Source organism: Triticum aestivum, chromosome 1A (assembly GCF_018294505.1).
Source record: "Triticum aestivum cultivar Chinese Spring chromosome 1A, IWGSC CS RefSeq v2.1, whole genome shotgun sequence".
NCBI lineage: Eukaryota > Viridiplantae > Streptophyta > Magnoliopsida > Poales > Poaceae > Triticum > Triticum aestivum.
In genome coordinates, this window is record NC_057794.1 from 408,728,666 (window position 1) to 408,753,056 (window position 24,391).

Here is a 24,391-nt window from a genome sequence, read left to right on the forward strand (position 1 = left end):
AATCTATTCTGTGTATATCAAATTTCTTTTTATTGTTTGTGGTCTTCCACTATGTTTGTTTACAGACCAGTTTTTACCTCGAACGCCGCCGGGCAATCGGAATATGCGTCACGCAGCGGCCGCCCGGGCTCCTTGTAAATCAGGCAGACGTGGTACATTGCGGGAGGAAAAATCAAGACATATCAAAACGCTGCTCCGAGGAGAAGCAGCAGCCTGGCACTAATTGCCAGATCAATCTAATCATGGGGCAGCCCACTAGGACTACTAGTTATGGCACATCAATCGTTTGATTGATGCAAGCGTTCTTGTCTAATCTGACTAGCGCTCACGCTGAAGCTCCAGAGCACTTTGATGCAGTTTTTTTATTTCCCCTAGCTTCAGCCAGAGTCAGATACATCCACAAAGGTCAACTAGCAGATGATCTTGCCTAACGTATGCTGCGCTGGGTCCCGAGGAATAAACGCATGGGTCGGGCAAACGCATGCGGAGTCGAAGACAGTCCGGCCATCCAGGCACTTCTTTCCTTTTTCTTTATGCTCTTTCCTTTCTTCAATTCTATTCTTCGTGCTCTTTTCTTTTTTAATTCGGCACAATTGGTTGCTATCGTCCACTGGTAGTGGTTTTCTCTACCGTGTGTATAGGCCAAAGTACTAATGCAAAAGTACTAGTTTTTGCAGGATGGTTTTTAAGGTTTAATTAACGAACAGTGCAAACTAGTTTTGCACTAGCGTTTCATCATTGCCTGGATGTGGATTTTTTTGTCCGCAGTCTGATGACCGCCGTATCTGCAACCGGATCTGTCCTATAAAAAATACGTCATCACCCCTTCGTCTTCATTGACCTAGGCGCTAGGCTATGTTTCTTTTATCTACTTTGCGTAAACTTAATTATGCAAAGAATTTTTTTCAACTATTATTATTTCTTTGTGCACTATTCTATGTGTGCAGGTACTCAACTTCGACTGCATCACGCGGTCAACACTGTGGGCCGACATCATTGTCCTGCCTGCATCGATCAAGTTGCGCCGTCGCCTCACCGCGCGTCCCTGTGTCAGCATGTCCGCGGCCATTCCATCGGGACGACCTCGGCGCAATTGACATACATCGCGCATTACCTGGCGCAATGACGCCCATTGAAGCCGAAGAGAGTTCGGCTCGGCGCAACCACAAGGAGATTTGACTTTCTTTTTTCCTTTCCCCCTCTATATTATTTAATTAAGCAGGTAATCAACTTTGACTGCGTCACGCGGTCACTTCAGCAAGCCGATGACATCGTCCCAATCGGCATAAATCGGCTCGTGTGATCACCTTGTCGGTCGAATTGCCACACCGACATGTTCAATTGCCTCGGGGACTTCGGCATCACTAAGAGAGCTCTACCTCATTGAGTGTTCGGCTCACGCGCCATATTTCTTTTATTACTCACTTTGCATAAATTATTAATCATGCAACTTTTTTATTATTACTTCTGCCTTGCACTATTTTATGTGTGCAAATAATTGATTTTTGTTGCGTCACGGGGTCACCTCGGCGTGTGGAGTCATCCTCTCGCCTCTATCAACCAAATTCCACTGTCACCATGGTGTGATACCCTGTGTTGCCATTATCGCGTCGTCACTTCATCAAACTGACGTCCACCATGCCGAACTGTTTTGACACATCGACTGACGTGGGGGCTTCATTGTCACGCTGCCAAACTACTCTGTCTCCTCGGCTGGACCGGGGGCTTCGCCTCGGCACTTTGGCACCGTCGTGCTATCACTTTATCAAGCCGAGCTCTTCACTTAGGTACGTCAAGACCAGTTTTGGGGTTGGGACCTTGAGCTGCTACAAGTTCGGCCCACATCACACCAAGCACATTAACCAGCTAAGTCGCTTTCATGCTCAAAAAACTTTAAGTTTTAAAAAAAATCGGTTCGACCAAGCATTATACTTTTTTGACAAAAGATCGTTTGCGAAAAACTTTCTTTGTCAAAACCTTGTTTGTTACAAACAAATTCAAATACCCCGTTTACTTGGGGGCTTCTTTACTTGTGCTATGCTTAGGATTGGGTCTTGTCCATCACATCATTCTCCTAATGATGTGATCCCGTTATCAATGACATCCAATGTCCATGTTCAAGAAACCATGACCATCTATTGATCAATGAGCTAGTCAACTAGAGGCTTACTAGGGACATGTTGTGGTCTATGTATTCACACATGTATTACGATTTCCGATTAATAAAATTATATCATGAACAATAGACAATTATCATGAACAAGGAAATACAATAATAACCATTTTATTATTGCCTCTAGGGCATATTTCCAATAGTCTCCCACTTGCACTAGAGTCAATAATCTAGTTCACATCACTATGTGATTGTAATGAATCCAACACCCATGGGGTTTGTTCATATCTCGCTTGTGAGAGAGGTTTATTAGTCAATGGGTCTGAACCTTTCAGATCCATGTGTGCTTTACAAATCTCCATGTCATCTTCTAGATGCAGCTACCACGCGCTACTTGGAGCTATTCCAAATAACTGCTCTACTATACAAATCCGGTTTACTCCTCAGAGTCATCTGGATTAGTGTCAAAGTTTGCATCGACGTAACCCGTTACGACGAACTCTTTTACCACCTCCATAATCGAGAAAATTCCTTGGTCCACTAGTTACTAAGGATAAGTTCGACCGTCGTCATGTGATCCATTCCTGGATCACTCTTGTACCCCTTGACTGACTCATGGCAAGGCACACTTCAGGTGCGGTACACAGCATAGCATACTGTAGAGCCCGTGTTTGAAGCATAGGGGACGACCCTCGTCCTTTCTCTCTCTCTTCTGTCGTGGTCAAGTCTTGAGTCTTACTCAATACTCACACCTTGTAACATAGCCAAGAACTCCTTCTTTGCTGATCTATTTTGAACCCCTTCAAAATCTTGTCACGGTATGTATTCATTTGAAAGTACCATTAAGTGTTTTTTGATCTATCCTTATAGATCTTGATGATCAATGTTCAAGTAGCTTATCCAGGTTTTCCATTGAAAAACACTTTTCAAATAACCATGTATGCTTTCCAGAAATTCTACATCATTTCTGATCAACAATATGTTAACAACATATACTCATCAAAAATTCTATAGTGCTCCCACTCACTTCTTTGGAAATACAAGTTTCTCATAAACTTTGTATAAACCCAAAATCTTTGATCATCTCATCAAAGCGTATATTCCAACTCCGAGATGCTTACTCCAGTCCTTAGAAGGATTGCTGGAGCTTTGCATACTTGTTAGCATCTTTCAGGATTGACAAAACCTTGTGGTTGTATCACATACAACCTTTCCTCAAGAAAACCGCCGAGGAAACAATGTTTTGACATCCTATCTGCAAGATTTCATAAATAATGTAGTAACTGCTAACATAATTCCAACAGACTTTTAGCATCGCTACGAGTGAGAAAGTCCCATCGTAGTCAACTCCTTGAACTTGTCGGAAAGCATCTTAACGACAAGTCGAGCTTTCTTAATGGTGACACTTACCATCATTGTTTGTCTTCCTTTTAAAATCCATCTGCACCCAACAGCCTTACGACCATCAAGTAGTTCTTCCAAAGTCTATACTTTGTTTTTGTACATGGATCCTCTCTCGGATTTTATGGCCTCGAGCCATTCATCGGAATCTAGGCCCACCATTGATTCTTCATAGCTCGTAGGTTCATTGTTGTCTAGCAACATGACTTCCAAGACAGGATTACGTACCACTCTGAAGTAGTATGCATCCTTGTCGACCTATGAGGTTTGGTAGTGACTTGATCCAAAGTTTCATGATCACTATCATAAGCTTCCACTTCAATTGGTGTAGGTGCCACAGGAACAACTTCCTGTGCCCTGCTACACACTAGTTGAAGTGAAGATTCAATAACCTCATCAAGTCTCCATCATCCTCCCACTCAATTCTTTCAAGAGACTTTTCCTCGAGAAAGGACCCATTTCTAGAAACAATCAATTTTGCTTCCGAATCTGAAATAGGAGGTATACCCAACTGTTTTGGGTATCCTATGAAGATGCATTTATCCTCTTTGGGTTCGAGCTTATCAACCTGGAACTTTTTCACATAAGCGTCGCAGCCCAAACTTTTAAGAAACGACAACTTAGGTTTTTCTAAACCATAGTTCATACGGTGTCGTCTCAAGGGAATTGCGTGGTGCCCTAATTAAAGTGAATGCGGTTGTCTCTAATGCCTAACCCATAAAAGATAGTGGTAATTTGATAAGAGACATCATGGTATGCACCATATCCAATAGGGTGCAGTTATGATGTTCGGACACACCATCACACTATGGTGTTCTAGGCGGTATTAGTTGTGAAACAATTTCCACAGTGTCTTAATTGTGTGCCAAACTCGTAACTTAGATATTAATCTCTATGATCATATCATAGACATTTTATCCTCTTGTCACGATGATCTTCAACTTCACTCTGAAATTACATAAACCTTTCAATAATTCAGACTTGTGTTTCATCAAGTAAATATACTCAGCATCTACTGAAATCATCTGTGAAGCAAGAACATAACAATATCCACTGCGTGCCTCAGCACTCATTGGACTGCACACATCAAAATGTATTACTTCCAACAAGTTGCTTTCTTGTTCCATCGTACTCAAAACGAGGCCTTTCAGTCATCTTGCCCATGTGGTATGATTTGCATGTCTCAAGTGATTCAAAATCAAGTGAGTCCAAACGATCCATCTGTATGGAGTTTCTTCATGCATATCTACCAATAGACATGGTTTGCATGTCTCAATCTTTTCAAAAACGAGTGAGTCCAAAGATCCATCAACATGGAGCTTCTTCATGCGTTTTATACCAACATGACTCAAATGGTAGTGCCACAAATATATGGTACTATCATTACTATCTTATATCTTTTGGCATGAACATGTGTATCACCACGATCGAGATTCAATAAACCATTCATTTTAGGTGCAAGACCATTGAAGGTAGTATTGAAATAAACAGAGTAACCATTATTCTCCTTAAATGAATAACCATATTGCGATAAACATAATCCAATCATGTATATGCTCAATGCAAACACCAAATAACAATTATGTAGGTTTAACACCAATCCCGATGGTAGAGGGAGCGTGCGATGTTTGATCACATCAACCTTGGAAACACTTCCAACACATATCGTCATCTCACCTTTAGCTAGTCTCCGCAGCTTTTTATTTCGAGTTACTAACACTTAGCAACCGAACTGGTATTTATTGCCCTGGTGCTACTAGGAGTACTAGTAAAGTACACAATAATATAACGTATATTCAAAATACTTCTGTCGACCTTGCCAGCCTTCTCATCTACCAAGTATCTAGGGTAGTTCTGCTTCAGTGACCGTTCCCCTCATTACAGAAGCACTTAGTCTCGGGTTTGGGTTCAACCTTGGGTCTCTTCACTAGAGCAGCAACTGATTTGCCATTTCACGAAGTATCCCTTCTTTCCCTTGCCCTTCTTGAAACTAGTGGTTTAACCATCAACAATTGATGCTCCTACTTGATTTCTACTTTCGCGGTGTCAAACATCATGAGTTGCTCAAGGATCATCATGTCTATCCCTGATATGTCATAGTTCATCACAAAGCTCTAATAGCTTGGTGGAAGCGACTATGGAGAACCATCACTATCTCATCTGGAAGATTAACTCCCACTCGATTCAAGCGATTATAGTACTCAGACAATCTGAGCACATGCTCAACGATTGAGATTTTCTCCCTTAGCTTGCAGGCTTAAGAAACTTGTCAGAGGTCTCATACCTCTTGATGTGGGCACTAGTCTAAAATCCCAATTTCAGTCTTTGGAACATCTCTTATGTTCTGCGACGTTTCAAAAACGTCTTTGGTGCCACGATTCTAAACCGTTAGCATTACGCATTGAACTATCACGTAGTCATCAAAACGTGTATGTCAGATGTTTCCCAACATCTACAGACGACGCTCGAGGTTCAGCACACGAGCGGTACATTAAGGACATAAGCCTTCTGCGCAGCAATGAGGATAATCCTCAGTTGACGGACCCAGTTTGCATAATTTCTACTATCAACTTTCAACTAAATTTTCTCTAGGAACATATCTTAAACAGTAGAACTAAAGTGTAAGCTACGACATAATTTGCAAATACCTTTTGACTATGTTCATGATAATTAAGTTCATCTGATTATTTAATGAACTCCCACTTAGATAGACATCCCTCTAGTCATCTAAGTGATACATGATCCGAGTCAACTAGGCCGTGTCCGATCATCACGTGATACGGACTAGTCATCATCGGTGAACATCTTTATGTTGATCGTATCTACTATACGACTCATGTTTGACCTTTCGGCCTCTTGTGTTCCGAGGTCATGTCTGTACATGCTAGGCTCGTCAAGTCAACTTAAGTGTTTCGCATGTGTAAATCTGGCTTACACCCGTTGTATTCGAATGTTAGAATCTATCACACCCGATCATCACGTGGTGCTTCAAAACAACAAACCTTTGCAACGGTGCACAGTTAGGGGGAACACTTTCTTGAAATGTTAGTGAGGGATCATCTTATTTATGCTACTGTCGTTCTAAGCAAATAAGATGTAAACATGACAAACATTGCATGCACATCATAAAGTGACATGGTATGGCCAATATCATCTTGCGCCTTTGACCTCCATCTTCGAGGCGCGGCATGAACACCATCGTCACCGGCATGACACCATGATCTCCATCATCGTGTCTTCATGAAGTTGCCTCGCCAACTATTACTTCTACTACTATGGCTAAGGGTTAGCAATAAAGTAAAATAATTACATGGCGTTTTCATTGACACGCGGGTCATAAATAAATTAAGACAACTCCTATGGCTCCTGCCGGTTGTCATACTAATCGACATGCAAGTCGTGATTCCTATTACAAGAACATGATCAATCTCATACATCACATATATCATTCATCGCATCCTTTTGGCCATATCACATCACATAGCATACCCTGCAAAAACAAGTTAGACGTCCTCTAATTGTTGTTGCATGTTTTACGTGGCTGCTATGGGTTTCTAGCAAGAACTTTTCTTACCTATGCAAAACCACAACAGTGATATGCCAATTGCTATTTACCCTTCATAAGGACCCTTCTCATCGAATCCGATCCGACTAAAGTGGGAGAGACAGACACCCGCTAGCCACCTTATGCATCAAGTGCATGTCAGTCGGTGGAACCTGTCTCACGTAAGAGTACGTGTAAGGTCGGTCCGAGCCGCTTCATCCCACAATGCCGCCGAATCAAGATAAGACTAGTAACGGTAAGCAAATTGAACAAATCATCACCCACAACTACTTTGTGTTCTACTCGTGCATAGAATCTACGCATAGACCTAGCTCATGATGCCACTGTTGGGGAACGTAGCAATAATTCAAAATTTTCCTACGTGTCACCAAGATCAATCTAGGAGATACTAGCAACGAGAGAGAGGGAGTGCATCTTCATACCCTTGAAGATCGCTAAGCGGAAGTGTTACATGAACGCGGTTGGTGGAGTTGTACACGCAGCGATTCAGATCGCGGTCGATTCCGATCTAAGCGCTGAACAACGGCGCCTCCGCGTTCAACACACGTAAAGCCCGGGGACGTCTCCTCCTTCTTGATCTAGCAAGGAGAGAGGAGAAGTTGAGGGAGAGCTCCGTCAGCACGATGGCGTGGTGGTGATGGAGCTCGTGGTTCTCCGGCAGGGCTTCGCCAAGCGCTACGGAGGAGGGGGAGGAGGTGTAGGAGAGGGGGAGGGGCTGCGCCAGGGGAAGGGTTTGTCGCGTCTAGCAGCCCTCCCACCCCCACTATTTATAAGAGAAGGGCAGAGGGGGCCGGCCCCTTCATATCCCATCTAGGGGAGGGGTGGTGGCCAGGGAGGGAACCCTAGATGGGTTTTGGGCGCCCCCACCCATAGGAGACTTGCCCCCTAAGCCAGGAGGGGAGGCTGCCCTAGGGGAGGTGCCCCCACCTCTCCTGGTTACGTGAGATGGGGTGGGAGGGGCGCACAACCCCTTAGTGGGCTGGTGTGCCCCTTCCCCTTGGCCCATAAGGCCCCCCAACACTTGCCGGGGCCTCCGAAACCACTTTCGGACACGCTGGTCGTCACCCGGTACTCCCGGAACAATTCCGGACTCCAATACCCTTCGTCCAATATATCGATCTTCACCTCCGGACCATTCTGGAACTCCTCATCACGTCCGGGATCTCATACGGGACTCCGAACAACCTTCGGTAACCACATACTATTTTCCATAACAACTCTAGCGTCACCGAACCTTAAGTGTGTAGACCCTACGGGTTCGGGAACCATGCAGACATGACCGAGACATCTCTCCGGCCAATAACCAATAGCGGGATCTGGATACCCATATTGGCTCCCACATGTTCCACGATGATCTCATCGGATGAACCACGATGTCGGGGATTCAATCAATCCCGTATACAATTCCCTTTGTCTATCGGTATGTTACTTGCCCTAGATTCGATCGCCGGTATCCCCATACCTTGTTCGATCTCATTACCGACAAGTCTCTTTACTCGTTCCGTAACGCATGATCCCGTGGCTAACTCCTTAGTCACATTGAGCTCATTATGATGATGCATTACCGAGTGGGCCCAGAGATATCTCTTCATCATACGGAGTGACAAATCCCAGTCTCGATTCGTCCCAACCCAACAGACACTTTCGGAGATACCTGTAGTGGACCTTTATAGCCACCCAGTTACGTTGTGACGTTTGGTACACCCAAAGAATTCCTACGGTATCCGGGAGTTGCACAATCTCATGGTCTAAGGAAATGATACTTGACATTACAAAAGCTTTAGCAAACGAACTACACGATCTTGTGCTACACTTAGGATTGGGTCTTGTCCATCACATCATTCTCCTAATGATGTGATCCCGTTATCAATGACATCCAATGTCCATGGTCCGGAAACCATGATCATCTATTGATCAACGAGCTAGTCAACTAGAGGCTTACTAGGGACATGTTGTGGTCTATGTATTCACACATGTATTACGGTTTCCGGTTAATACAATTATAGCATGAACAATAGAAAATTATCATGAACAAGGAAATACAATAATAACCATTTTATTATTGCCTCTAGGGCATATTTCCAACATCGAGCATATCTAATAAAGTGCAGTTACGATGTTCGGACACACCATTATGCTGTGGTGTTCTAGGTGGCGTGAGTTGCGAAACTATTCTGCATTGTTTCAAATGAAGACCAAACTCATAACTCAAATATTCACCTCCACGATCAGATCATAGAAACTTAATTTTCTTGTTACGATGATTTTCCACTTCACTCTAAATTTTTTTAAACTTTTCAAATGTTTCAGACTTATGTTTCATCAAGTAGACATACCCATATCTACTCAAATCATCTATGAAGGTAAGAAAATACCGATACCCGCCATGAGCATCAACACTCATCGGACCGCATACATCAGTATGTATTATTTCCAATAAGTCTGTTACTCGTTCCATTGTTCCGGAGAGCAGAGTCTTAGTCATCTTGCCCATGAGGCATGGTTCGCAAGCATCAAGTGATTCCAAAAGCCCATCAGCATGGAGTTTCTTCATGCGCTTTACACCAATATGACCTAAACGGCAGTGCCACAAATAAGTTGCACTATCATTATTAAACTTATATCTTTTGGCTTCAATACTATGAATATGTGTATTACTACTATCAAGATTTAGTAAAAATAGACCACTCATTAAGGGTGCATGACCATAAAAGATATTACTCGTATAAATAGAACAACCATTATTCTTTGATTTAAATGAATAACCGCCTCGCATCAAACAAGATCCAGATCTAATGTTCATGCTTAACGCTGGCACCAAATAACAATTATTTAGGTCTAAAGCTAATACCAAAGGTAGATGTAGAGGTAGAGTGCCGACGACAATCACATCGACTTTGGAACCATTTTCCACGTGCATCGTCACCTCTTCCTTAGCTAGTCTTCGCTTAATCCGTAGCCCCTGTTTCGAGTTGCAAATATTAGCAACAGAACCAGTATCAAATACCCAGGCGCTATTGCGAGCATTAGTAAGGTACACATCAATAACATGTATATCAAATATACCTTCACTTTGCCATCCTTCTTATTTGCCAAATACTTGGGGCAGTTCCGCTTCCAGTGACTAGTCCCTTTGTAGTAGAAGCACTCAGTCTCAGGCTTAGGTCCAGACTTGGGCTTCTTCACTTGAGCAGCAACTTGCTTGCCGTTCGTTTTGAAGTTCCCCTTCTTCCCTTTGCCCTTCTTCCTGAAACTAGTGGTCTTGTTGATCATCAACACTTGATGCTCCTTCTTGATTTCTACCTCCGTAGCTTTTAGCATCGCGAAGAGCTTGGGAATTGTCTTATCCATCCCTTGCATATTATAGTTCATCACGAAGCTTTTGTAGCTTGGTGGCAGTGATTGAAGAACTCTGTCAATGACACTATCATCAGGAAGATTAACTCCCAATTGAGTCAAGTGGTTGTGGTACCCAGACATTCTGAGTATATGTTCACTGACAAAACTATTCTCCTCCATCTTGCAGCTGCAGAACTTATTGGAGATTTCATATCTCTCAATCCGAGCATTTGCTTGAAATATTAACTTCAACTCTTGGAATATCTCATATGCTCCATGACGTTCAAAACATCGTTGAAGTCCCGATTCTAAGCCGTATAGCATGGCACACTGAACTATTGAGTACTCATCAGCTTTGCTCTGCCAGGCGTTCATAACATCTGGTGTTGCTCCTGCAGCGAGCTTTGCACCTAGCGGTGCTTACAGGACGTAATTCTTCTGTGCAGCAATGAGGATAATATCAAGTTACGGACCCAGTCCATGTAGTTGCTACCATCATCTTTCAACTTAGCTTTCTCTAGGAATGCATTAAAATTCAACGGAACAACATCACGAACCATTTATCTACAACAACATAGACATGCAAAATACTATCAGGTACTAAGTTCATGATAAATTAAAGTTTAATTTAATCATATTAAGAACTCCCACTTAGATAGACATCCCTCAAGTCATCTAAATGAATATGTGATCCATATCAACTGAACCATGTCGGATCATCACGTCAGATGGAATAGTTTTCAATGGTGAACATCACTATGTTGATCATATCTACTATATGATTCACGCTCGACCTTTCAGTCTCAGTGTTCCGAGGCCATATCTGCATATGCTAGGCTCGTCAAGTTTAACCCGAGTATTCTGCTTGTGCAAAACTGGCTTGCACCCGTTGTATGTGAACGTAGAGCTTATCACACCCGATCATCACATTGTGTCTCGGCACGACGAACTGTGGCAATGGTGCATACTCAGGGAGAACAATTTTACCTTGAAATTTAGTGAGATCATCTTATAATGCTACCATTGAACTAAGCAAAATAAGATGCATAAAGGATAAACATTGCATGCAATCAATATAAGTGATATGATATGGCCATCATCATCTTGTGCCTTTGGTCTCCATCTCCAAATCACCGTCATGATCACTATCGTCACTGGCTTGATACCTTGATCTCCATCGTAGCATCGTTGTCGTCTCGCCAACTATTCCTTCCATGACTATCGCTACCGCTTAGTGATAAAGTAAAGCAATTACATGGCGATTGCAATTCATATAATAAAGCGGCAACCATATGGCTTTTGCCAGTTGCCGATAACTGTATTACAAAACATGATCATCTCATACAACAATTTATATAATCATGTCTTGACCATATCACATCACAACATGCCTTGCAAAACAAGTTAGATGTCCTATACTTTGTTGTTGCAAGTTTTACGTGGCTGCTACGGGCTTAGCAAGAACCGTTCTTACCTACGCACCAAAACCACAACGTGGTATAGTGATTGCTTTTTGATCTTCAGAAAGAACCCTGTTCATTGAATCCGATTCAACTAAAGTTGGAGAAACAGACACCCGCCAGCCACCTGTGTGCAAAGCACGTCGGTAGAACCAGTCTCATGAATGTGGTCATGTAATGTCGGTCTGGGCCGCTTCATCCAACAGTACCGTTGAATCAAGAAACAACTAGTGACGACAAGCAATATGTATATACCCACGCCCACAACTCCTTTTTGTTCTACTCGTGCATATAACATCTACGCATAGACCTGGCTCGGATGCCACTGTTGGGGAACGCGGTATTTCAAAAAAATCCTACAATCACGCAAGATCTATCTAGGAGATGCATAGCAACGAGAGGGGAGAGTGTGTCTACGTACCCTCATAGACCGAAAGCGGAAGCGTTGAGTAACACGGTTGATGTAGTCGAACGTCTTCGTGATCCAACCGATCAAGTACCGAACATACGGCACCTCCGCGATCTGCACACGTTCAGCTTGGTGATGTCCCTCAAACTCTAGATCCAGCTGAGGCCGAGGGAGAGTTTCTTCAGCACGACGGCGTGTTGATGGTGATGATGAAGTTACCGATGCAGGGCTTCGCCTAAGCACTACGACAATATGACCGAGGTGGAAATCTGTGGAGGGGGGCACCGCACACGGCTAAGAAATAAACTTGTGTGTCTATGGGGTGCCCCCTCCCCCGTATATAAAGGAGGGGAGGTGGGGGCTGGTCGATCTCATGGGGCGCGCCCCAAGGGGGTAATCCTACTCCTACTAGGAGTAGGTTCCCTCCTTTCCTGGTCCAACTAGGAGGGGAAGGAAAGAGGAAGAGGGAGAGAAGGAAAGGGCGCCCCCCCCAATTCGGATTGGGCTTGGGGGGCGCGCGCCACCACCTGAACGCCTCCTCTCTTCCACTAAGGCCCATGAAGGCCCGTTAACCCTCCGGGGGGTTCTGGTAACCCCCCAGTACTCCGGAAAATGCCCGAACCTATCTGAAACCTTTTCGGTGTCCAAACATAACCTTCCAATATATCAATCTTTATGTCTCGACCATTTCGAGACTCCTCTTCATGTCCGTGATCACATTCGGGACTCCGAACAACCTTCGGTACATCAAATCACATAACTCACAATACATATCGTCATCGAACATTAAGTGTGCAGACCCTACGGGTTCGAGAACTATGTAGACATGGTCGAGACTCATCTCCGGTCAATAACCAATAGCGGAACCTGGATGCTCATATTGGTTCCTACATATTCTACGAAAATCTTTATCGGTCAAACCGCATAACAACATACGTTGTTCCCTTTGTCATCGGTATGTTACTTGCCCGAGATTCGATCGTCGGTATCATCATACCTAGTTCAATCTCGTCACCGGCAAGTCTCTTTACTCATTCCATAATGCATCATCCCGTAACTAAATCATTAGTCACATTGCTTGCAAGGCTCATAGTAATGTGCATTACCGAGAGGGCCCAGCGATACCTCTCCGACAATCGGAGTGACAAATCCTAATCTCGATCTATGCAAACTCAACAAACACCATCGGAGACACCTATAGAGCATATTTATAATCACCCAGCTACGTTGTGACGTTTTATAGCACACTAAGTGTTCCTCCGGTATTCGGGAGTTGTATAATCTCATAGTCATAGGTACATGTATAAGTTATGGAAAAAGCAATAGCAACAATCTAAATGATCATAGTGCTAAGCTAACGGATGGGTCTAGTCCATCACATCATTCTCTAATGATGCGATCCTGTTCATCAAATGACAACACATGTCTATGCCTAGGAAACTTAACCATCTTTGATTAACGAGCTAGTCTAGTAGAGACATACTAGGGACACTCTATTTGTCTATGTATTCACACATGTACTAAGTTCTTGGTTAATACAATTCTAGCATGATTAATAAACATTTATCATGATATAAGGAAATATAAATAACAACTTTATTATTGCCTCTAGGGCATATTTCCTTCAGAAAAGTGTCCAGAGCTTCATGCAGGATCACCACCCCTTCCATGATGTATCCCCCCTTAATGAATGTTGTCTGGGTTTTGGAAATAACAGGGGGCACACACATTGTTAACCTATTCATTAAAACTTTTGTAATGATTTTGAAGCTAACATTCAACAAGCATATAGGTCTAAATTTTTGAATTTGTTTAGCATCTTTAGTTTTTGGCACTAATGTAATGATGCCATAATTTAACCTGGCAATGTTAATTTTCCCTCTAAGAAATTCTTCTATAGAGCTTTGAGATCCCTTCACCAAATCCCAGAATTCCTCGTAAAAAGCAGCAGAGAACCCATCTGGTCCAGGGCTTTTATTTAATTTTTTTCATTCCAAACACCACTATTTTAATCTCTTCTAGTGAGAAGGGGCACATCGGCCTTTCTTTATATTCATCACTAATCTTGTTAGTTTCCATGTCTCTCATTGAGATCTGGGCTTCTTCAGGGTGTCCAAACAATTTTTTGTAAAAGTTAGTAATATATTTCATCAGTTCCTCCTCTCCTTCTATCACTCCTTGTTCTAGGGATATTATTCTATTTTTTCTCCTCCTCCCATTAACCTTGGAATGATAATATCTTGTATTTTCATCTCCCTCTGTGATTTCTTTATCCTTATATATTTGTATTATTTTAATCTCCTCCTGCATCATCACCCTTTTCAGTTGTTCTCTGAGCTCTTTTTGCTCATTTCTATCAGCCATAGTTATTCCCCTAATTTCATTATTGTTATCTATTTCATCTAATCTTTTGACAATATCTATTTTTATCTTTCTATACCAGGCATCTACATTTCTATTCCATCCTTTTGCCTTCTTCCTTAAATTTCTCATCCTGAGTTGCCACCTTTCTAATATATCTCCAAAGTATTTTTCATTCCAAGTTTTCTGTATCAATTCCTTAAACCCCTCCCTCAAGGCCCAAGCATTCTCATATCTAAATATGTATTTTTTGGTTGTTCATCTCTCGTCCAAATAAAAAGGTGTGTGATCTGACACCCCCCTAGCAAAAGCTTGTAGTATAGTTAGAGGATATTTCTCTTCCCACACTGGGCACATTAAAACCCTATCTAATTTTTCATAGGTTGGATCAGCCAAATTATTAGCCCAAGTAAATTTTCTTCCATTTAAGGGAAGCCCTTAATCCAATCGGCTCAATAATTGTATTGAACATAAATGTCCATTGCTCATTGTGTATAGGTTTGTTCTTTTCTTTCTCATTTCTAATGATGTTAAAATCGCCCCCCCCCCCCCCCCCCCACACACACACACCAAACAAGGTAATTGGTTGTCATGATAGACTCTGGCGAACTCTGCCAGGACGCATGCTTTTCCCTCAATCTGTGCATCTCCATACATAGTAATTAAATTCTAGTGCATTTTGATAATTTTGTCATATATCAGCATCCTCACAAAGTAAACCCCTTTCTCTATGTGTTCTACATTAAACCTATCCTGATTTACTCCCATCAAGATCCCTCCCGACATCCCCCTAGGCTCATTCCAGCAGCAATCAAAATTCCTCCCCTCACAAAAATTATGTAATTCATTTTTCAATTTTTTTTCTTAATAGTTTCTGAAATCCCTATGAAGTCTAGTCTATGATCCACAATCAATTCTCTAACATATCTCTTTTTGTGATCTTGCCCCAAACCTCTCGCATTCCAAAAAAATCCCTCTCATTGTGAATCTATTTGAAAATATTTACTTTTTATAATTCTCCCCTTCTCCCCCTATTTTTTATAATCTTTTGCTCTCTTTTTTCTCCTGAGCACATCAATCCCAATAGATTGCGCCACACAGCTTGATGCTGGTGAGCCATTCTTTTTCCCCTTTTTCCCTAAGAATATATTTCTTAGTTTCACAAATTGCTGCTCTTCTAAATCAGCATCTGAATGCTCTAAGTCTCAGCATAGATAATCTAAATCCACATCTCCAATGTGAATATACACTGGTGTGTTGCTTTTTTCCTCCCCCATGTTACTGTTCCTTTCCTCCTCTTTCTTATTCTCCATCTGATTTTGAAAATATATTTCTCTCTTTGCTATCTTCATTTTTCTAATTATCTCTAGATTTTTATCTATCATATCAATGGAACCCAAATCAATTCCAACTAGAGAACTAATGTGTAACAATGAAGAGTTTGCACAATTTAAATCGGTATCCTTACCATAGTTATCTCTTTCTTCAGCCCTCATCTTTGCCATTTCCTCCACTTTCTGATCTTCTTTTCCTATGTTCCTCAAGCTTCTTTTCAATTCAATTTCTTTGTCTTCATCATTTTTTTCTGTCACCTCCATCCCATGCAACTCTGCCAATCTCTCTCCCAAAGTCCCTACTGATTCTTGACTTGCATTCTAGTCAGTAGGTTCATTATACTTTCCAGATTCAGTTTTCTCTTTCTTATCTTGGGTTTATTTTTCAAAGTCTTCCACCTCTAGATTAGCCAGCTCCATCTCATATTGCTCTTTGTTTGCAGCCTCCTGTTCCAACTTCAAAATATCTTCCTTTTGTTTTTCAATCATGTTCTCTAGACTTTTTTGTGTGCTCTTCAAGTATTTTTATCCTCTTATTAGCCTTGTCCCACAAAGCATTTTCTTTGGCTTTCTCTTTCTCTAAGTTCTGAATTTTTCTGAACATAATATCCATTTCTTTTTGCATGTTCCCTCTTTCAGCAGCCATACTTTTGTCCAAGTGTCCAATGATTTCCTCTATTGATTTTTTTATCATTTCATTTTTTCTGTCAATCTCCTCAATTTGTTTCAGAGATAGACTACCCAGAGCCATCCCTCTTCTTTCAGCTCCAGTTAGCTTTGCTCTTTTCCTGTTTTCCTCCTCATCATCCCCAACTTCCATTTCAGACACACCATTAGATTTTCTTCTCTCCTCCTTATACCAGCCCATCTCAGTCACCTTATCCAGCTCTGCCCCAATTCTAAACATTAGAAAATCTGGAGAAGTTATTTCCACATGGGAAGGGATCTTCCCCACATCCCTGACCCCACACTTCACTTTCACTTTTTCTTCATTAATAGTGTCCACGTCAATTTCTAACACAGGCCCTACAACAGCAGCCACTTCACACATTCAAAAAAAAATGTCTAAAGCAATCTGGTACTTTCTTAAATTTCACCCAAGCAGTGTGCATTTTCCCAATTGCCAAACGATCAAGAGACCGGGGTTGTACCTTTATAATGACACCAGTCCCCAACAGATTGAAGTCATTGAACTTTGCTAGTTCCACCAACTTTGCTTTATTTTGGAATCTCATCATATAACAATTTTTTCCATATTCCTTTACTCTTCATTGCCATCCCCAATCAAACATTTCATTGAGAGCTTTTATCAGCTCAGTTTCATTGATCTGCCCATTCCTAATGATCACCACTCCTAAAGGATTTATATGCTCTGCAATTAAGACAGCCTTGTAGCTCTACACCAGCAACACTCCTAGACCTTTTAAAGCATATTCAACATATTTGGGTACTGGTTTCATTTGTTTTAGAAAGTTGCAGGCTCTGGTAATGTGGTTATCCCTACCACAAATTAAGCAGTGCCCCACTTTGCAATCTCTAGGTAAATGCTTGGGATGTTTGCATTTTCCACATACCTGTCTATTGAACCTATCATTTCTACTCCTATCATCACTCATATTTTGTTGCCAAGCCCCACTGCTCACCTGATTCCTGAAGTCATTTCCTGAGCTATTTCCATTGCCTTTTGCTCTCTTCAGCACATTTTCCTCACCAGCATTAGTTTCTTTGACTGTTTCTTTACCATAGCTCATCATTGACTTATTTTTCCCACTATCTTCCACAAGCATCCCATTCTTGTTCATTCCCTGCACTAGTTGTGATAGTAATGCACTCAGGATCTGTTGCTACTAACTAGAATTCATGCTTCCCTCTCCTTTATCTCTGCCATCTCTCTGATCTTCCCCAACATCTTCCCCTTTCCCAACTTCTTCCTTTCTATCCCCACTGTCTTTTCTTCCTTCTTTGATCTGCCAAACCTTGCTCCCCCCAGATTCATCACTGGGTGCATTTGAGCTTCCAATACCTCTTCCAACGCTGAACCCAAATCCCGAATGCCCTCCCCCCCTCTGCCATGAAAATCGAAGGAATTTTCAGAGGAGTTGGATCTGCTTCTATCTCCTCCACCAAATTGCCCTATTTTTCTGACATTGGAATCACCAAATCTTCCTCCTCTGTTGGTCCTCCCCCCTCCAAAACCTCTCCCAAAGTTTCCAGCCATGTGTTCTACTTCCTCTCGTGGCGGCTGGGGGGTAAACCCTAGAATTAGATCAGTGCTCTCTCTCTCTCCCTCCATGTCTCTGCCTTTTTATAGGCTCACCCCACTCCTCCAGGACTTGGGCCTTCTCTTTATCTGGGCTTTCCAGAGCCCAGTAGGACAAGTCCAAGTCCAGGTCAGTTTGCACCTTTTCACCTACCGGGCCACCAAACCTGGTTATCCATCTCTCCTTTGTTTTCCTTCATCCTCACTTTTTCCATCCCTCTCCTCCCCCCTTATGTGGGGTATGATCGGAGTATTTCTAATGTAAATTTCACCAAAGTCAAGGTCCTCCTCATCTTACCATACAACAATGGGCTGGAAATTTCCATGCCTCATGTGCATTTGAACTGTTTTGGCTTCAACCACTTCATTATTCCTAGAATCCCACCCTGTGTTTTTTTTGTTATTTATCTCAACCTTTCCCTTTTCTCTATTCTCTTTTTCTCCATTTTCATCATTTTGGAGTTTGTGAATTTTTCTTATATGCTTTTCCTTTTTTCCATTCCTCTCTGCTCTTCCCAATCTCCCCAAAATAACCTCATCTACATCAATCGACGTAGTAGAGGTCAGGTATTTCGATCCACACATACCTGACGAAGTTGGAGAAGACACCCCCTCCCCCTCCTCGTTGGAAACCTCCCCGGCCAACAGCCAGAAGCGGTTGTCGGCCGGCGAGGCCCCTACTGGAGGCGGGAAAGGGCACGAAGGCGCGGAGAACGCCTGGGGAAGCATGGAGAACGCCTTGGCAGCTCTGTGACCGCCCTCTTCTGCTTCCTCCTTGGTGTCACCATCTCCTCGTCGTCTTCCTCTATCACAATCGGCGCCATCCATGAGCGTGGTGCAGGCAGCCCCATCACCACCTCCATCGGCGGCGGCGACGGCTGGATCTGACTGTAGCGGAGGGATCTAAAGACCCTCCACTTGTGCCTCTGCTCCTGGATCGGGGATTCCGCCTTGAGCATTGCCCAAAGCAGAACCCCCATCGCTGGCTGCCTGTCGTAGTTGGGGAAGCAACGCTGGATCTCTTCTTCGTTCAGCTTGTCGCGCGCCATCTCCATAGCGTCGTTGAGCATCTTCGCCTTCGGAAACCACCTGTTGATCTTCCTCAGCCTTCCCATCCGCACCTCGTCACCGTCGGCGAACGCCCACATCTGCTGCTCGCGGGTCATCATGAAACCCTAGCTCACGGCGTGGCAGAGCGGGGGAGAGCGGAGCGAGAGAGAGCGGGTCGTGCGGTGTGCAAGGAGGAGAAATGCGAGGAGTCGGGGCAGTCGGGGGACTAAAATATCCCCTCCGCTCCCCTCGGCCGCATTACTCACCTCGGGGCTCGCAACGTGACCAAGCCGCCCTCCATGCGCCGCAACTTTTGCAATATGACACGGGAACTGCACAGCTTGGCCAGGGGCAAAACCCGCGTCATCACGCCAGCCGTGTGCGTCCACTGTCACGTCCTCGGGTTGAGGAGGACCAGCCGCCTTCCTCGCCAGAGGAGAAAACCCAGCCGGAATTCCAGCAGCAATGCCCCTAGATCGGGGACGAACTCGCCGGAATTCCAGCAGCGATGCCCCTAGATCGGGGACGAACTCGCCGGAATTCCAGCAGGGATGCCCCTAGATCGGGGACCAACTCGCACCGGAGCGGCTAAATTTCGTGTTTTGACCTTTTTCTGAAATCTATTCGAGATTTGACCCTAGTTTGGAAAAAAATCGAGATCTGACCCTTTTGCTATCGCCAGGGACCTTGGCGGTAGGGTATAACAGCCTACCACTAAGGTCCCTGGCGGTAGGGTTGCATGCCCTACCGTCAAAAACCTTCTAAGTATTGACCACAATGCATGCTCGTGCCTACTGCCAAGCACATTGATGGTAGGGTTGTGCAGGCTACCGCCAGCCTGGTTTGGCGGTAGCGAAGTTTCCTACCGCCAAAGTCCCTGGCGATAGGCTGTTAGACCCTACCGCCATGGACTCTGGCGATAGTAAAAGGGTCAGATCTCGAATTTTTTTCAAACTGGGGTCAAATCTTGAATAAGTTTCAAAACACGAAAATTTGCCCACCGGAGCCGTGCATCGCACGCGAGACGTGTGTTGCCCGTCGTCATCCACACAGTATCCGCTCTACCCGTCATATCCGTCGATCGCTGCTAATGCTAGCTAGCCAGCTTCCGGGACTGGACGAGCTGAGTGCAGATTTATTATATCCTCCTGATCAGCATGCAATTTCAAAAGTCCAGCGAGGCATGACAACGTTATTGTGTTGGGAGAGCATGGCAAATTCATTTAGCAAGCACAGCAAATCCTGGCAAAAAACTGAATTGGACAGATTTGCCATGCTTGCTAAAAAAATTGCCATCCCTCAGACAATATAAATTGCCATGAAAAAGTTATAATTTCCAAGCTCCTCAGAGAACGTTCGCTGGTTATCAAATCCATCTGAAACAGTACATTTCCATCCAGGAGATGGCAGCAATAGTTTGCAAGTTACTTGCCAGCATAGATCAAACTGTAGATTTGTGCATGTACACACAGACAGCACATATTTACAAGTTCCAGTTCCAATTCCCAAACTCTAGGCTCAATCAAAAATAGGAACAACCAGATTGCAGCAAACCACAGCGGGTTTGACCTAACAGAACGCCTCCTGCCATCGACGAATTTGATTTTCCTTTTCCTGAAAATATCAACTGTTGCACCCAATGCAATATAAAGATCAAAATCATTAGTTAAGACCATGAGAAGATGACTGTTGCATAAGAGACGGGTTTAGGCTTCTTTAGGGCAGAGGCAACAGTCAAAACAGATAAAAATACATCTTCCATTCGGTACACGGTGCAAAAAAACTTGGTCTACCCTGGATTACATTTGCACTACAAGATCAAGCTATGTGCTAAGGTTGACAGCTTCACTCTTTTGATGTTATGACAAGAAGGCCCAGTGCGCCAATCAGAAGGTACTGCAGCAACAGGCATCACATATTAGCATTTCATCAGTGCTTCAAACTCAGGAGTAGGCTGGTCAGTACTTAAAAGGAATAAACATACCTTAATGATCGGCTTCTCAGTCATCACAATCGTAACCCACCCAACATATGGTAGATAGCTGTTCATGTAACAAAAGGGTAATGCCAGCTGAATTATTTTATACCAGTATGAAGGCAGAAATGTGAATGTGATACAAATTTTCTAGGCACTCACCCTACAGCCCGCCCCATAATGTGATGCTTCTGAAGCCAAAGCTGCCCTTGTGCATACAGAAGTCGGTCATCCCCAAAATTATTATCGCCTGAAAAGGCAGTTTGTCACTTGAGATACAACAGCGCAGTGGCACCCAATGTAAATTATAAATTGCTAGCTGTTGACTATTATTGCCGGGATTGCAAAAACTACTTGGATAGTCAGCATATCACTGAAGAAAAACCTATGGCATTCAAACAGAAAATGACAGATACCTTTTGTGAGGATGTCAACTTCTCCACTTTCTTGCCGTTCATGAACCTATACATTGAGAAAAGTAAACTCAAAACTAGCATGAAAAAACTTGCACGTCTAATATGCATATATATGGTGATTGATCACATGACTTCACAATTTTATTACCTTGATCACACGGTGAACAATTGGAATTTCACGGCCCTGCATAAATAAATGTCCAGATGTAATCTTAGTGTCTTGAACATCAAATACAAGCACACACAATGAAATATAGGACAAAATCATGGGTTCATGACCCAGCTAATAATTTACGGCTTACAAAGTACAATAATTGAGTACTTACATCAATATTAAAAACAACTATTTCTCCAGTGCGGATAGGTTCTTTGCTCATGTGCAAAAACAGAATATCACCCTGCAAAACAGATAATTAATGATACAGGGACACTATGCAAATGATAACACCCATTTTAGCCTACAGAACGCAAAAATGGCACTGGAATAAAAACAGAAAACTGAGAACATGGCATGGTGGTAACAGTAATCTCAAAAGGAAACTTGGATGAATTAGAACAAGATCTTAAAGGCGATAGGACAGTCCTTCACTTACAACCCAATGGAGGCCAATTATATTCTTATTCATATGAGTAAATCATGGGAATAATCCACTTTATGTGTTGCACATGCAATTTTGGGATTTCATATTGGTCAAATATTAACTTCAAATTACAAAAACAAATGTGTATGTCCACTTGCGGGTGTGCTTGGGCACCCTCTAATTCGACTCTGTCCGTTCACTTAGAAAGTATTTTATCAAAATTCCTGTCTAACCCAGAGGATAAAGTCGAATTAGAGGGTATCTAAAATGGCCCTCAAGAATCTAATAATCAGATGCATATACAAAATTTAAGGGGTTCTCGCACTGCATAAGTAGGCAACAAACCCTTTTAAATCCAGGCTCCATGCTACCAGAAAGAACCACCACAACTGGCGATTCGCTCCCTGTCGCGACCATCAATCCCTTCCATATGATCAATGCTGAGGTAACAATCATACCTGCCATGGGGAAAAAATCATGACTTCCTCTGTGAGAACATTGTTGCAACCAACAATTACCAATATCTAAGAGCAGCAAAACCCCAAAATAACTAACAAGTAAGGTGCCATGCTCCCCTCTTTCCCTATATACCACGAATCTATAAACTGATTTTCAGAAGCAAGGAGCAATATCGCTAGTAGTAGTAGGGTAAAAACAACACGGCCGAAAATCCCAGTATAGTCCTCTAAGGCTGTCAGTCCAATGGAGTGGCTCGTGTACATTTCAGTGCGTATGATTCTTCCAAGAAAACAACTCCAAAAAGCTCTTAGGACCAGATCAAGAACCCCAAAAGCCTTAATGCCCCAAATTGCTATTTTCTTCAGATCCTCTCTGCCGCAATCTGGCACGCGAAAACACGACAGAACCGCGCCTTTCAGATCAAAACCCAAACTGGTCCACAGGGTAAAACCCCTAACCGTGAATTCCGCCGCGATACAACCGAAAATACATCTATCAAGTACGCGGAGACGAAGAAGAGATGGGAGAGCAAAAGAGGCGTCACCGAGGCTGATGATCTGCGTGACGACCTGGCGGACCTGCATCGACCGGATCGACTCCACCTGGTCGCCGATGAACCCCATCTCGCCCGGCTGGCTCTCGGCGGGGATCTCTCTCCCGGCGACGTTTCTTCCGAGGGGAGGGGGCGGCGGAGAACTCACGGTTGCGAGGACTGGAACGGAAAGAAGGTCCGCGTTTTTTCGACTCCTTTTTGCAGACAGGACCCCGCGGGTTGCTGGATATTAGCTTCCGATCCGACGCGGCTCGCTACACGTCAGAGGACGGATTTTAGTGCGTTGGATAGATATCGGACGGATGGTAAGCTCGGTGTTAATGCGTTCGGCTCGTTTCGGCACGGCCCATGTCAGCTAATCCATATCTGTTCGTTGAATTGGGATGGGATGGCTATGTAGGTTCCATTCTTTGAATCTTTGGTTTTTTTTTTGGTTGACCGTAAAGTAAGCCCGGGCTTTCAATCCCCGTCAAAAGAAAAAGTCCAGGCTTGCAATCAACTAGGAGCAGCTATGCTGGAGTTTATATTGTGTGACGATTCGTACCAGCGAACATACACTGGACCAGTCAAATTACCAGAATATCGCAACTGTTTGTTGATATCTTTGGTGGCAAAGAAGACAGCTAGTCAGAGAGGCGAGGATGTACAAACTACAGAAAAAATAGCTCATGTTGTTATTGCGTTGGCCCTTAACTATGTTCGTGCAACAGGGACAAGCAAGGTCATTCCAAAAATCAAAAAGTGGCCGGTTTTCCATGCAGGACAGCAGGTGTTGAATGTCGGTGCATCTTTTTCAGAGGGCGAATATAACGTTGCATGTGGAGCAGTTATCGATGATCGCAAAGGAATTTTCATAAGAGCTTCAATGGAAAGGTTGGAACATGTAGCTGATGTCGTCTCAGCCGAGGCAGCGGCCTACTTGAGGGACTCAAATTAGCTCACAATACTGGATGTGTTGGGGAACGTTGCAGAAAATTAAAATTTTTCCTACGGTTTCACCAAGATCCATCTATGAGTTCATCTAAGCAACGAGTCAAGGGGAAGAGTTTGCATCTACATACCACTTGTAGATCACGAGCGGAAGCTTGTCAAGGGGATGGTGATGATGGAGTCGT

The 24,391-nt window shown here is 43.3% G+C and overlaps 1 protein-coding gene across 2 annotated transcripts; it reads right to left on the bottom strand.

Moving 5' to 3' along the window:
• Positions 1-20,939: 20,939 nt before the first annotated feature.
• LOC123053382 (signal peptidase complex catalytic subunit SEC11A) lies at positions 20,940-23,572 on the bottom strand. 2 transcript variants are annotated; one of them, XM_044476855.1, is made up of 8 exons: positions 23,268-23,572; positions 22,610-22,722; positions 22,010-22,081; positions 21,832-21,867; positions 21,684-21,729; positions 21,430-21,517; positions 21,277-21,334; positions 20,940-21,188 (listed from the first exon to the last, which is right to left on the bottom strand). In XM_044476855.1, exons 1-8 carry the CDS (start codon positions 23,344-23,346, stop codon positions 21,138-21,140), a joined length of 543 nt encoding a protein of 180 aa, XP_044332790.1. In that variant the 5' UTR covers positions 23,347-23,572; the 3' UTR covers positions 20,940-21,137. The 2 variants fall into 2 exon arrangements, with proteins under 2 accessions (XP_044332790.1, XP_044332797.1); XM_044476862.1 differs by lacking the exon at positions 22,010-22,081.
• Between the last annotated feature and the right edge of the window lie 819 nt (positions 23,573-24,391).